The sequence below is a fragment of the Protomyctophum parallelum genome, assembly GCF_964188405.1.
Source record: "Protomyctophum parallelum genome assembly, chromosome: 23".
Lineage (NCBI taxonomy): Eukaryota > Metazoa > Chordata > Actinopteri > Myctophiformes > Myctophidae > Protomyctophum > Protomyctophum parallelum.
Window position 1 is genome coordinate 5438705 of NC_139715.1, and position 13959 is coordinate 5452663.

The 13959-nt window shown below is 44.1% G+C and overlaps 1 protein-coding gene across 1 annotated transcript in view; it reads right to left on the reverse strand.

The window, feature by feature from the left end:
- LOC310854144 (interleukin-1 receptor accessory protein-like 1) overlaps positions 1 to 13959 on the reverse strand; it is a gene marked incomplete at its 3' end in the record, with an annotated part of 690918 nt that overhangs the window by 41289 nt on the left and 635670 nt on the right. The window contains exon 8 of the mRNA XM_083758663.1: positions 7965 to 8110. Coding sequence (XP_083614789.1) covers positions 7965 to 8110 — 146 coding nt within the window. The remainder of the gene's footprint in view (positions 1 to 7964; positions 8111 to 13959) is intronic.

Below are 13959 nucleotides of genomic sequence, written 5' to 3' on the forward strand. Positions count from 1 at the left end.
GCATCAGCGATTACAAGCGGAGGAGGAAGACCGATTCTTCTCCGCCTGGCGCCCATATGGCGGCAGCGGTGCGATGGGACCGATTAAGAGAAATTAACTTGCGGGGACCGTACGACACTGCATGGACCACGTTCATACTACAGCGCATCTGATGATGGGGCTCTCTGTACCATCTGCATATCATTAGTCCTTCAGGAGACAGACAGACAGACAGACTAGGAGAGAAATACATAGTTATAGAGAAGATAAAAGGGCAGAGCACGCGCACACACACGCACGCATTTTACTGCTATTATTATCTGTAAAGCACTTTGTAAACTTGTTTTTGGAAAGGTGCTATATAAATAAAGTTATTATTATTATTATCACACACACACACACACACACACTTTCACTATTTTCATCCCAATTTGTAAATTCCCGCTCACCTTGAGCATACTGCCGGGGTCACACAAAGTATTAACCCATTCTGATCAGATCAGATTCAAAAAATGTCAGTCGTTCTTCGATTTTTCAAAAATAGCAGACCTACAAGCTCGTAGCGCGCCACTCGGTGGCGCGCTATGAGCTTGTAGATCTGCTATTTTTCAATAGCTAAAGCATAACATGATGCCAACACCAAAATGGGTGCCCGGTCAGAATGGGTTAAAAGCGGCAGATCCACAAGCAGGAAACGCAATGGGAAGTATAGCGTGTTTTTTGAGCTTGTGTAGAACTATTCAAACAAACCGATGCAGGGATCATGGATTTAATCAAAAGCCATTACAAGTTCAAGCACAGCATCACGTAAGAAAGAACACACTACCCGTGAACGTGAAGTATACCCTAACAGATTATGAGTCTGTTAGGGTACAATGCAAAGAGTATTAGGATTGACCGGGCACCCATTTTGGTGTCAGCATCATGTTATGCTTTAGCTATTGAAAAATAGCAGATCTACAAGCTCATAGCGCGCCACCGAGTGGCGCGCTACGAGCTTGTAGGTCTGCTATTTTTGAAAAATCGAAGAACGACTGACATTTTTTTAGAATCTGATCTCAGGTCAGAATGGGTTAATCAGACCAGTGTGTGTCCAGTGGAAACCTCGTATGAATCTGATCTCAGGTCAGAATGGGTTAAAATGTTGTCACTATTCAGACCACAGAATAATATGTAAGAAATGATCCAGCCCATGCTTGTCCACCCTGCAGGGTCCACTGAAGGCAGTGGAAGAATCATTCTAGCCAAAAGATGGCCGGATCGAGCCTCAGTTTGTCCACTGCTTGCAAAATGAATTAGCCTCATTTGCACTGCCAGCACTGAAGCACACATGCTGCCGGAGCGACCGGAGTCATTTCCTAATTTTTCCTAATCCTAATTTGACCCCCACCCTGGCAAGCCCTTGAATTGTAGTAATTGAGGCATTGCTTTTTGGGGCATTTTATTTTGAACTTTACCTCTGAAACAAAAAGCTGTTTTTGAACAAATAGGAGCGTCGCATCCCTTCCTGCTATGGGATGTAGCGCCGTTCCGTGCACTGCAGGGGTTCCCATACCTTTTTGGCCCAGGTACCCATTGGGGGGAAGATTTTCTTTTTCCAGGTACCGCCTCATCCTCGCAAAACACCGATAAGCATATTTTACAACCTTACATTCAGTTGCCATTGGAACTATCTGTATTAAAGCTTTTCATTCAAAGTCACAACATTTATTTAAGATGCTCTCTTAGAATAGATGTAGACCTACGTATTTGACGGTGCAGAAACATAATTGCCTTCCTTGATGCATCAATTAAGCGTCAACGACCATCAGCTGGTCACAGACACAGACACTCAGCCTCTGCAGCGCTAACTGTTTCATTTCTATCCAAAAGGCCCTTGAATGATGGAATATGATTAAGGATTACTGTGATTATGGTACGCTCACATATCACTGAAGCACTGAGAAAACTGTTGCGCCTTTCTTCGTCCTTTTTTTCTCTCTTCAAACTTAACTACGGTAGCGGTGGTCTCAAAAACATAAGGAAAACTTTGACTGGAAAAGACTCGCTCACCGTATAGAAAAATAAGTAAAACTCCTTAGACTGAGAAAAATATATTTTCTTTTATTTTATCATGCTGTGCTCATGGTGCTCTGTGCTCATGGTGCAATTAAAAAGCAAACGTTTCGGTCCTCAGACCTTCGTCAGTGCTATGGTTTTTCACAGACAAAGAACTTACTTTTACACAACTCCAAAACAATACAGCTCAGGTGCTGAGAATTACTAATTGGTGACATCACCTGATTGTGGGCGTGGACATTACAGAAAGGATATACAAAATCACAGGAAACAAGAATATTACATACATCACATGTTGACAGACTTATATAATCACTTTTTGAATATAACTTTTTACTTTATAGGTAGCACTGGAGGGAGAGATCTTCATTTAAGCCACCTGGATTGACAGACTTTAAATAAAAAATCCATCTAGATTCAGTTTGGAGGAGTTTAGTGTCTAAATCACCCCCTCTTCTAGATTTCTTAATTTGATCAATGACTGTGTAAGACAGATCTGCTGTGGAGTGACCGGCTTCCATGAAGTGTCTGGCGACAGGAGATTTGATGTCCTTGCGTCTGATGGCACTCATGTGTTCTATGATGCATGTGCGGACTGCCCTAGATGTTTTGCCTACGTACTGTAGATTACATTTACATGTGATCATGTAGACTACATTAAAGGAACTACAATTCACAAATTGTCTGATAGTGTATTGTTTGTTAGTAACTGCACTAGTAAATGTGTTTGTTTTCTTGGAGTTTTTACAGGCCACGCAATGTAGGCAAGGGTAGAAGCCGGTGACTCCATCCAACCGCCCCGTGTGTTGCTGGGGGGGTATGTAGCAGTCTGCTATCACCATATAGTCTCTGATGCTTTGAGATCTATAATGAGAATACATTGGCATATGGCATGAACATATCACACATACCATAATTCACTGGCAAAAAAAAAACATTTTTGAAAAAAATAATGGGAATTATTCCTGGCTGTGCGTCGCGGACCCCACTTTGGGAACCACTGGCCAAGTGCACGCGCGTGCAGTTTGTCACAGAGAGACGGGCAGCAAAGCTCATGGCTTATTTCTAACCTATAATATTTTCAGATAAATGTTTTTCTGCGCTGATTAAGTTTAAAACGAGTAATACCTTTTATATGAAAAATGGAAATTGTTTTAGCAGAGATTGGTATGCCCATTATGATGACCACGGAATATGGTCCAAAAGTGTGAAAAAAACATATCTTGTAAGCTTGTAGGTCTGGTATTTTTGAAAACTGAAAACTGAAGACTTTTTTTTAAAATCTGATCTCAGGTCAAAATGAGTCAAAGAACCACCATTCTTCTGTGCGTTAGAATCTGATCTCAGGTCAGCATATGCAGATCATCCGGGGACCTCCCCAAACTCATTTGGGGACCCCTGTGCCTGGGTTTGGGGGTCCAGACTCATAGTTGAGAACCACTGCCTTATCCCATTCTGACCTGAGATCAGATTCATACGAGGTTTCCACTGGACACACACTGGTCTGATGAACCCATTCTGACCTGAGATCAGATTCTAGAAATGTCAGTCGCTCTTCGATTTTTCAAAAATAGCAGACCTACAAGCTCGTATCGCGCCACTCGGTGGCGCGATATGAGCTTGTAGATCTGCTATTTTTCAATAGCTAAAGCATGACATGATGCTGACACCAAAATGGGTGCCCGGTCAGAATCGGTTATAGACAGAGGCTGAAAAGAAAGGCTGCATAAAAAGCCAGTATCACATAAATAAGGACATTTAACGAACTGTGACTCATACAAAGCTACTCCAGTGGAATCCCAGAATAAAACACAATAGCTAGACATTAGCATAATAGGTCCCCTTTAAATGGCAACGCTGAGAGAGGTTGAGAGGTTCGAGTGCAGTACTTTCATCCGACGGAGCATTGGTCCGAACGACAACCTACCTCCTCCCTCACCCTAACCCTATAACCTCCCCCGGGGCAGACACCTAAACCTAACCGCAACCCTCTCCCGACACGCAGCGCACCTCGGAGCCTCTGTCGGATGATAGTATGCCTCCCGAGAGGTTCTCGGAGCCGAGTGAAAGGGTCCACAATTTAAATGGCCATCAGTAAACATCAGTTCAAAAACATGAAGTCTGCATCATAGCATGTCTCAGGTGCCTGAGTACAATAAAGTACCCGTCCAGTTTGGGTTCTCTTGCGGAAAACATGTGTTCTGGTCGGTCTCGCGCACACACACGCGCACACACACACACACACACACACACACACACACACACATACACACACGCGCACACATGCACACACGCACGGTCATGCAAGCACCCACACGCACACACACTTGAGTAAATTCAGAATGCAGCGACTTTTGCACTTTTCCCATCACTGTTAAAACGGAACTGTTTCTGGACATACAAGGTTTCCGGTCTAATGGTTTCCACATGGCTGCATGTGGAAGGAAGTTGCTTTGTGGTTTAAGGCCTGCTCTGGTTGATTAGCCGTCCCTTGTTCACGGTCTGCCTGCATCTCTTCTTTCTCTGTGGCCCTTTCATGGGGGAAAACATCCGACTGTTTATCATATTACTCTTCACAGATGCATATATATATATATATATATATATATATATATATATATATATATATATATATATATATATATTAGAGCTGGGACTCGATTAAAACAAAATAATCTAATTAATCAGAGGCTTTGCGATTAATTAATCTAGATTAATCGCATTTTAATCGCATATCAATATTCAACCCGAGAACAGCGAGAAACCTTTTTTTTTAATGTTTTTTGGTATCCCAGTGAATCAATGAATAGTGACTACAGGATACCACTCATTTTCAACATTTTACTGCCATTAATATACCTGTTGTGGAAATAATAATAAAAAGTCACCCCATTCTGTGTTGACTAGAACTGGAGGTCTGAAAGAAAATTACTAACAGTAACAAGTACATCTCAGTGACATCAAAAAGCTGTACTTACTTCATATTGTTACTGTTTTTTGTCAGACCTCCAGTTCTAGGCAACACAAAATGGGGTGACTTTTTATTATTTCCAGTTTTCAGTACTATAGAAAAGCGCCCAGTGAGAAACGTTCCGCGGTGAAACAAAAGGTGCGATTAATTTATCTGTAGTTAACACTTACAGCACGTAGGACGCCTGAGAACGTCATAGGATACCGAACATATAGTTCTAATGACGTCTGAGGACGTCCTAGCGACATCCCAGCGATGCGGGGCGAGATATTAATATTCAGAATTTTTCCTATTTATTTTTTTGGCATTTCGCTTTTCGCTTGCCGTATGCTAACGCTCAGTGCAACTATTAGCTTGTCATTGACTCCCACGTTAGCGAGACGGAAAGAATGACTCGTAGCTCCTAATCCAGGGCGCTCTCCGTGGTGATGAATGGATCGATATGCTGGCGCTTCATTTCTGCTCCTCATCCGTCTCTCCCGCAAAATATGAACGCTTTTTGGAGCGTAAAACAATATATTAAGATGATCGGGGATGTTGAGGTCACTTTGTAAAGTCAACTTTTTTAGGAAAGTGTTTCCGGTTCATGGCTTTCAAAGTAAAAGCGATCAGACACCTCTGGTATTCTATAGCCTATATTTTGAAGGCAGTCGGCGTACTCAATGTGTTAATCGCGATAAATTTTTCTGTAGTTAATTAATCTAAATTAATCGCAATTAGTCCCGGCCCTAATATATATATATCTTCAATATGTATGCATTTATTGTGAACGTCTCAGATTACTATGAAAACCTGCAAAACCTGTCAGTGACTCCGTCAGTGATCCCCCCCATAATAGTCCGTCACGCCTCGTGGCACGCTTCATATACACATTTACGCTAACGTTGTGCATCTTTAACTAATTAAAAAGAAACAGACTCTGAATCGATTCCTTAAGAGGCAAACAGCCACAGGTCACAGAGAGGTCGGGCTGTGGTGAAGAATAGTTTGAAATCCGGAACAGTATTTCTTAACGCATCTTTAGTGGCTAGAGGTTTAAAAAGGAATCGATTGAGTGAAAGAGCACTGTTAGTCAACTAAGGTGAAGTGTGTGCGTGTGCGTGTGTGTGCGTGTGCGTGTGTGTGTGTGTGTGTGTGTGTGTGTGTGCGTGTGTGTGTGTGTGTGTGTGTGTGTGTGCGTGCATGCGAGAGAGAGAGAGAAAAAGAGAAAGTACAGGCTATGCGAAAAGTGAAACCTGTTTTACTTTTTTCACCTAATAGTCCCTCAGTCTTTGATGCATGTCTTGCCTACTCTCCCTTTTTGGCTAGATAACCCACCTGCCACCTCCTCCCTCCATCCCTTCCCTTCCCTTCCCTTCCCTCGAGGCCGCGGCGGACCACTCCAGTCCCTGGATCCTGCACCTTGTACTTTCCAACAGCTCGCTCCCTGGCAGCGGGAGAGAGAGAGCGCGCCGGGTCTGTTCTCAAAGTATAAAGGCCGGGTGGCATTAACCCATTCTGAACGGGCACCCATTTTGGTGTCGGCATCATGTCATGCTTTAGCTATTTAAAAATAGCAGATCTACAAGCTCATATCGCGCCACCGAGTGGCGCGATACGAGCTTGTAGGTCTGCTATTTTTGAAAAATCGAAGAACGACTGACATTTTTAGAATCTGATCTCAGGTCAGAATGGGTTCATCAGACCAGTGTGTGTCCGGCGGAAACCTCGTATGAATCTGATCTCAGGTCAGAATGGGTTAAATGACAGTGTTTTTGCCGGCGGAGCTATACCGAAAAGAGACGCCGCCGTTGAACAAGTATTGATCAAAGTCTTTGCGCTGCACCCAGCATTCGGTATACGGTTCACTTTTACAGCGCGCCGGCCTGAGAAGTGAGTGAACTTTCTTTTTTTTCATCTTGCACTCAACACAGCATACTCAAGCGTCCCGTTTATAAAGAGGGGGGGGGGGGTAAGTCGTCACAAGATACTTCGATGTACAGTATACAGAGCTGTCAATGTCTGATGTAATGCACCTGTGAATAATCAAATAGGGGCATGGGCGGAGCTTGAGGGGGTTCAGGGGGTGCACAGCACCCCCTGGCAAAAAAAAAAACTTAACTTCTGACTGTAGTTTGTAATCATCTCTCTTATCATGATATGATGACTCGCTGTATGGCTGTAGTGCATGTGTGTATGTGTGTGAGCTGCTGTACTACCTAAATAACTCATTTTTAGGGGTTAGGGCATTGTAAAAACGCTAAAATAATCAAATAAAGGTAAAAAAAAATCGTGCGTGCGGGTGTCGTTGGCCAAGCAGTCGCACCCCCTATGAATAGGGGCCATATTCTGGATCCGTGCAGTGATGCATCTGTGAAGATGCATATGTACATTATGTGTGTGTGTGTGTGTGTGTGTGTGTGTGTGTGTGCGCGCGTGCGCGTGTGTGTGGTCATGTGTGCGCGGGTGTGTGTTTAGAGTTGACTTGTTTAGAGTTAGGCTCATACATTAGGGAAGGAAGAGTTTCGTTTTAGACTAGAGGTTATAGGATTACAAATTAGGTTAGCCCTAGAGGTCAGGAATGGAATCACGCCTGATTTGTACTCGGCTATGCAAACGGAAATAGCCACCGAGTGGCGCGCTACGAGCTTGTAGGTCTGCTATTTTTGAAAAAAATCGAAGAACGACTGACATAGAAACATAGCTTTTTCAGAAAACTGTCAGGATTTAGAAGACCTTTTTATTTATTTCGACGTCAGGACTAAATGGGTTAAAAAGGGACCGTTCCCTGTGTTTTGACGCGACACTGTGACGGACGCCCCCAAACGGCTGCAGTGGAGCCCCCGGGGGCGTGACATTATACAACATTGCCATCCTAAAAGGGTTATACGAGTATACACACAGCGATACTTGCGAGGACAAGTGTGCGTGCGCGCGTGCCGTGCGTGTGTGTTCGTCGTGCAGCACGTCGACCCACCTCTCCTGACGAGCTGGATGTTGGACTGCCGCCGTCCGTTCCCGTTCTCCACGTAGCAGGAGTAGTTCCCCAGGTCGGCCTCCTCCAGGGACTCGATGACGAGGGAGATGGACACCTCCTGCTCCCCCAGGTGCTCCTTGATCGTCCTGCATGGGGGGGAGAGAGAGAGGAGGGAGCACAGAGAGTTATGAAGGATAGAGAGAGGGTGGAAACGGGAGCGACGGCCCCGCCGCCCGCTGTTCACTTCCATTCTGACCTGAGATCGGATTCACACGAGGTTTCCACTGGACACACGCTGGTCTGATTAACCCATTCTGACCTGAGATCAGATTCTAGAAATGTCAGTCGTTCTTCGATTTTTCAAAAATAGCAGACCTACAAGCTCGTAGCGCGCCACTCGGTGGCGCGCTATGAGCTTGTAGATCTGCTATTTTTCAATAGCTAAAGCATGACATGATGCTAACACCAAAATGGGTTCACGTTCAGAATGGGTTAATTAGTGCCACTTCGACAGTGTCTCTCCAGCCATGTGGCTGCCGCCCAGAGGAGCCGTGAAAAATTGTTACCTGAAAATATCTTATATCTTATATCTGGTTGGAATAACGTGTTCCTTCCACGCGCTACGTCCAACCAGGTAAACTCCCCCCTGTCAGGTGTAAAGGAGCAACTTGGACACTCAAGCATGAAGGAAGCATGAGTTAAGTCCGTTGCTCTCCCCAGGTTGGCGGAGGGTGTGTAGAGCCCAGGATCACATTAGATGATTGACACAGGGGTGAAAAATGGGGTGAGAAATAAAATAATAAAAGCCAGACATAATGTGTTCATTTACGCTTTCCATTCCGCAGGGCTATACCGCGGCTTTGGGTCGAGGCAGTGGTCTTCGACCTTTTTCAATTTCAACGACCTCAGTTTGATGTGCACTAGGCCACGTATGGACCTGCATTCGATACACATCTTTATCCCTGGTACCCCGATCCACACGGTCAAATAGTTACAGGCCCTTAAGGGTCCTTTTTCGACCCCTGGTGGTCCACGGACCAAGCATTGAGAACCGTTGAGTTAACCCATTTTGGTGTTAGCATCATGTCGCGCTTTAGCTATTGAAAAATAGCAGACCTACAAGCTCATAGCGCGCCACGAGCTTGTAGGTCTGCTATTTTTGAAAAATCGGAAGAGCTACTGACAGACATTTTTTTAAATCTGATCTCAGGTCAGAATGAAAACTGTCAGGAAGTATAGAAGGCATTTTTAGAATCTGATCTCAGGTCAGCAAACGACAAACTGACGTCTTCTTGTCCCGCAGTGGCATGACTCAGACTCCATATGGGTCTAGACTCTAGACACAGCATCGGCTGTGACACGCTGGCGCGGCGAAAATACTTCAACTGTCACAATACGATTCCGCTGCACAGTGTGTAATGTCATGAGAAGTCACAAACTTAACCCATTCTGACCGGGCACCCATTTTGGTGTTGGCATCATGTCGTGCTTTAGCTATTGAAAAATAGCAGATCTACAAGCTCATATCGCGCCACCGAGTGGCGCGATACGAGCTTGTAGGTCTGCTATTTTTGAAAAAAATCGAAGAACGACTGACATTTTTAGAATCTGATCTCAGGTCAGAATGGGTTCGTCAGACCAGCGTGTGTCCAGTGGAAACCTCGTATGAATCTGATCTCAGGTCAGAATGGGTTAAGACTGGGTGAAACACACTCTGGGGTGACACAACAAAGGGAAGAACACACAAACATGCACGAGTCGGTTTAATATTCAACAAATGCTGTTTAGACGATTATCAATTCATTTTCATTGTTCTTTCCCCATTCACCACACACCTAGTGGAGAATATAGCAGCCTACATTTGTCCTCCGTTTTTTACCCAAAATGGACATTCACAATTGCCGACATTCATCAAGGAAAACAAAGGCACGCAATTAGCTCCAGCTTGAGGCTGTTGTGCCCCTTGGGCCTTTGGTTTCACCTATAGGAGGGGCTGGAATACTAACAAGCCATTTTAGGCAAACAAAAAAAGAGCCACACTTTACTGGTATTCGTCCGACACCTTGGAAGTTAAGCGCTTTGGTGGAAACCATAACGAAGCACTTCTTGAACCGGCCCCCGAGCGAGGTGGGTTCGTTTTAATGGTGAGTGGGTGTGAGTGTATAGCCCTACTTGTACATCGTTAATTCAAAGGGAGCATAAAAGCTAGACGGAAATGATATACGGTGATGATGGCGTACCTCATTTCTGTCTAACTTTTATGCTCCTTGAATAAAAGTTTTGAGCTATCTCGCAAGTCATAGCCCGTTTATCTCGCCATGGACGAAAAGTCTGTTTGAGCCTCGTTAGCATGATGCGTGCCACTTTAGTCGGGAGCCTCTGTTGTTGCATTGAACCTTTTAGCCGGAAACGGCAGCTAATGGCTAATGGCAGCCAGCTAATGTCTTTGAGCTATTAAAGGAGAATTCCATGCTAGAATGCTTTTTTATCTTTCTTACCTTTCTTTGTAGTTGTTACGTCCCCACCAAAGAGGTCCAGGTGTTTTTTGTGCAAAAACTCCTTATTGGCTATTTTCCCTACCATAAGCCCTCAATGAATTGCATTGAATGGGAATTGAATGGGGCTATGGGGTGTTATGCTAGTTCGCTTATTTCCATCGAAAGAAGTAGTAAAGTGTGCCGCTTGGGATATTATTTACATTATGAAGAGAGGATATATACAAAGAAATGGAAATAAGTTAGCACAACACCCCATAGCCTCATTAAATTCCCATTCAATTCAATGCAATTCATTTAGGGCTTATTGTAGGGGAAATAGCCAATAAGGAGCTTTTGCACAAAATAACACCTGGACCTCTTTGGTGGGGACGTAACAACTACAAAGAAAGGTAAGAAAGCCTTTTAGTATGGAATTCTCCTTTAACTAACTAACTAACTAATGTTTGCTCGCAAGTGACATGTTTGGAGAACCCATATAGGTGCGAGGACTGTCTGAACAGTGCTACATTCTAAATGAGAGCTGTTGTTGGTAGTGGGGATATGGGGTGGCTGGGGCTTTGCAGCAGGCAAAATTGATAGATTTACAAAAATGTTAGCGGCTCATTACACGTCGCTCCATCGCGGTTACAATATTAATGCTTCGGATGACCTTATTGGTTTTAGCAAAAAAGAAAAAATGCTTAGGCGATTAAAGTCTGGCAGCCAATGACTAAATCATTGGCTGCCAGACTTGACCCTTGGTTACTGGTATATCACAGGTGTGTATAAATGTACTAAACTCGGTCGTTCATCTCCTCCGTTTGCCATGAGGCCTTGGAACTCACCCACTAAACAAAACTAATCTAATTCCTGTTCCTCAATAGAGTGGAGCAAAACCGTGCAGATCATTAAGTGCGGTGCGGACGAATAATAACTGGACAACGCAGCACTTATTCTGCCATAGCAACGCCGTTTGTTCTTAAAACACTGCACTCCTTTAATTCAGCGCCCATTATGGAAAGTAATGGGGCTATATACAGAGGCTTTGCAGCAAACCAAAAAACCTTTTTTCCTCTGGCCATTACAATGGAGACCCCATTAGAGGCAATCTGTGGCATGTTTGAGCCAGCTGCTTCATAGAAACCCAATTACTGTCGTGTACAGAGTAACACCTTTTTTGAGACGAGGTGCTGCAGGGGTGCGGAAATAACTCGCCTCAGTCACCGCTGGGTTCCAAGGCCCCGGCTTTTGTTGCGGGGACATTAAGGTGTCAGATGTGTGTGTGCGTGCGCGTGCGTGTGTGTGTGTGTGTGTGTGTGTGAGTGAGTGAGTTTGTGCGTGCGTGCGTGCGTGCGTGCGAGAGGGAGATAGAAATCTATTTCCATTTGGGTGTGAACCCTGCGAGCTTTCTGTAAACCCTCGCCATCGTTCACCATCGTATGGTCAGCCAGGCAGCAGGCAGGGTCCGTGAGGGTGAGATATGGATCTCCGTTGATGGCTTTTTAAAAGGTGTGTGGGGGGGGGGGGGGGGACCATGTGTGTCCCTGTGTTGGAGAAATAAAAAGACACCGGTCCGGCATTCAGCTTGTTGTTGTCGGGCGGAAACATTGTGACCTTTCGCAGACAGCTGCAATGCACAAACGTGCTCGCCGAAAGGGTGACCAACCCACCCAGACCAGGCAACAATGCAGCACTCTCTCTCTCTCTCTGTTTCTGGCACAACAGCGCCCCTCACTGGTACTAATAGTCATAGTACCTACTGGTACTCGTGCTCACAGTCACATATAGGTGGGATAACGTCACATAGTTAGGCGGACACGGACATTGCTGTTCCTTGGAGTGGTTGCACCACTCAAAAAAAGACAACAAAAAAGAAAAGAAAATCACCCCCGTGTGAAGTGAGGTCAGGTGCGCTCTTATCATTGCACAGCATGACGTAGATTTCTCCAGTCATTGTCAATGGGATTTGTGTGTGTTTGTGTAAGACGGAAATCTACACTAATAGCGCCCCCCCCCCCCCAAAAAAAAATAAGAATAAGAATAATAATTAAATAAAAAAATAAAAATAAAATATATATATATATGGAGATACAAGGTTTCTACGGGGGTAGGAGATATAATCTATAATCGTTGCTGTGCCGTTACTGTTTCTGTGTGTGTGTGTGGTTATTTTAATTGATTTGGTGCATGTGCATTATGCTAATACAGTGATTAGCGAGCACACACACACACACACACACACACACACACATTATTATACATTAGTTTACACGAGAACATGCTTGTGAGAGGAAGCGGTGGCTGATTGGATGTGATTGCAAACGACAACGTGTTATGTACACTACCAGGAGCGTGCACGTTAGGCTGTGTGAACCAGGTGGTGTGTGTGTGTGTGTGTGTGTGTGTGTGTGTGTGTGTGTGTGTGTGTGTGTGTGTGTGGGAGAGAGAGTGAGGGATACTGTGGCAGTGTGCTGAACTGGCACAGTGGAGCTGGCGGGTGATGAAAGTACAGTGCGCTTGACATTACTGCTGCCAACCCTTTTCCATAGCATACCTTATCCCATTCTGACCTGAGATCAGATTCATACGAGGTTTCCGCCGGACACACACTGGTCTGATGAACCCATTCTGACCTGAGATCAGATTCTAAAAAAATGTCAGTCGCTCTTCAATTTTTCAAAAATAGCAGACCTACAAGCTCGTATCGCGCCACTCGGTGGCGCGATATGAGCTTGTAGATCTGCTATTTTTAAATAGCTAAAGCATAACATGATGCTGACACCAAAATGGGTGCCCGGTCAGAATGGGTTATAGCGCGTTTTGATGTACTGGCATGGATTCCAGTCATTTCAGTATGATATGAAAGTCAAACTGCAGGGAATTGAAACGTGTATTACTGTAGGTAATCCAACACACACCGACACCCCAGTGGAAGAGCATAGGTAGACCGGGGGCTGAACTTTATTCCAATATTCCACCATCCAAGAAAAAAACCTTGAGAGTGAGGTTAACACTATATATAAAATATATATGAATCAACTAACCAAATCGATTCATCTCTGCAGATTTTAACATTATATAGAGTCCATGTTGTTCATTCACAAATGTTGGTGTCACGCTATAGCGTGAACCAATTCTCGTAATACAGGCAAGCTGTTCAGTGAATACTCCAATGCGAGTCATTTCCACTTCAAAGGAAAAAATAATAATGAACAATAATTGGCGCAAATCAATTATTTACCAGCTGCTGCGTTATATCTCCAGAATTGTGACCACTAAGGTGACCGTGAAATGTATTTTTGTATTCCTACATGTCTCTAGTTTATATTTTGGTACGATAACTCTTCCAATTCAGTAGCTTAATGCCAGTTATCGGCAGTTATATATACTGTATGTGACCACACAGACAACCTGTATATAAGGAAACATTTTCCAAATGTCATGCTTTTTTTCATGCTTTAAAGCTGCTATAAGCAATAATATGTCAAAATGTAATGACCATTTATTTCCTTTTTTTT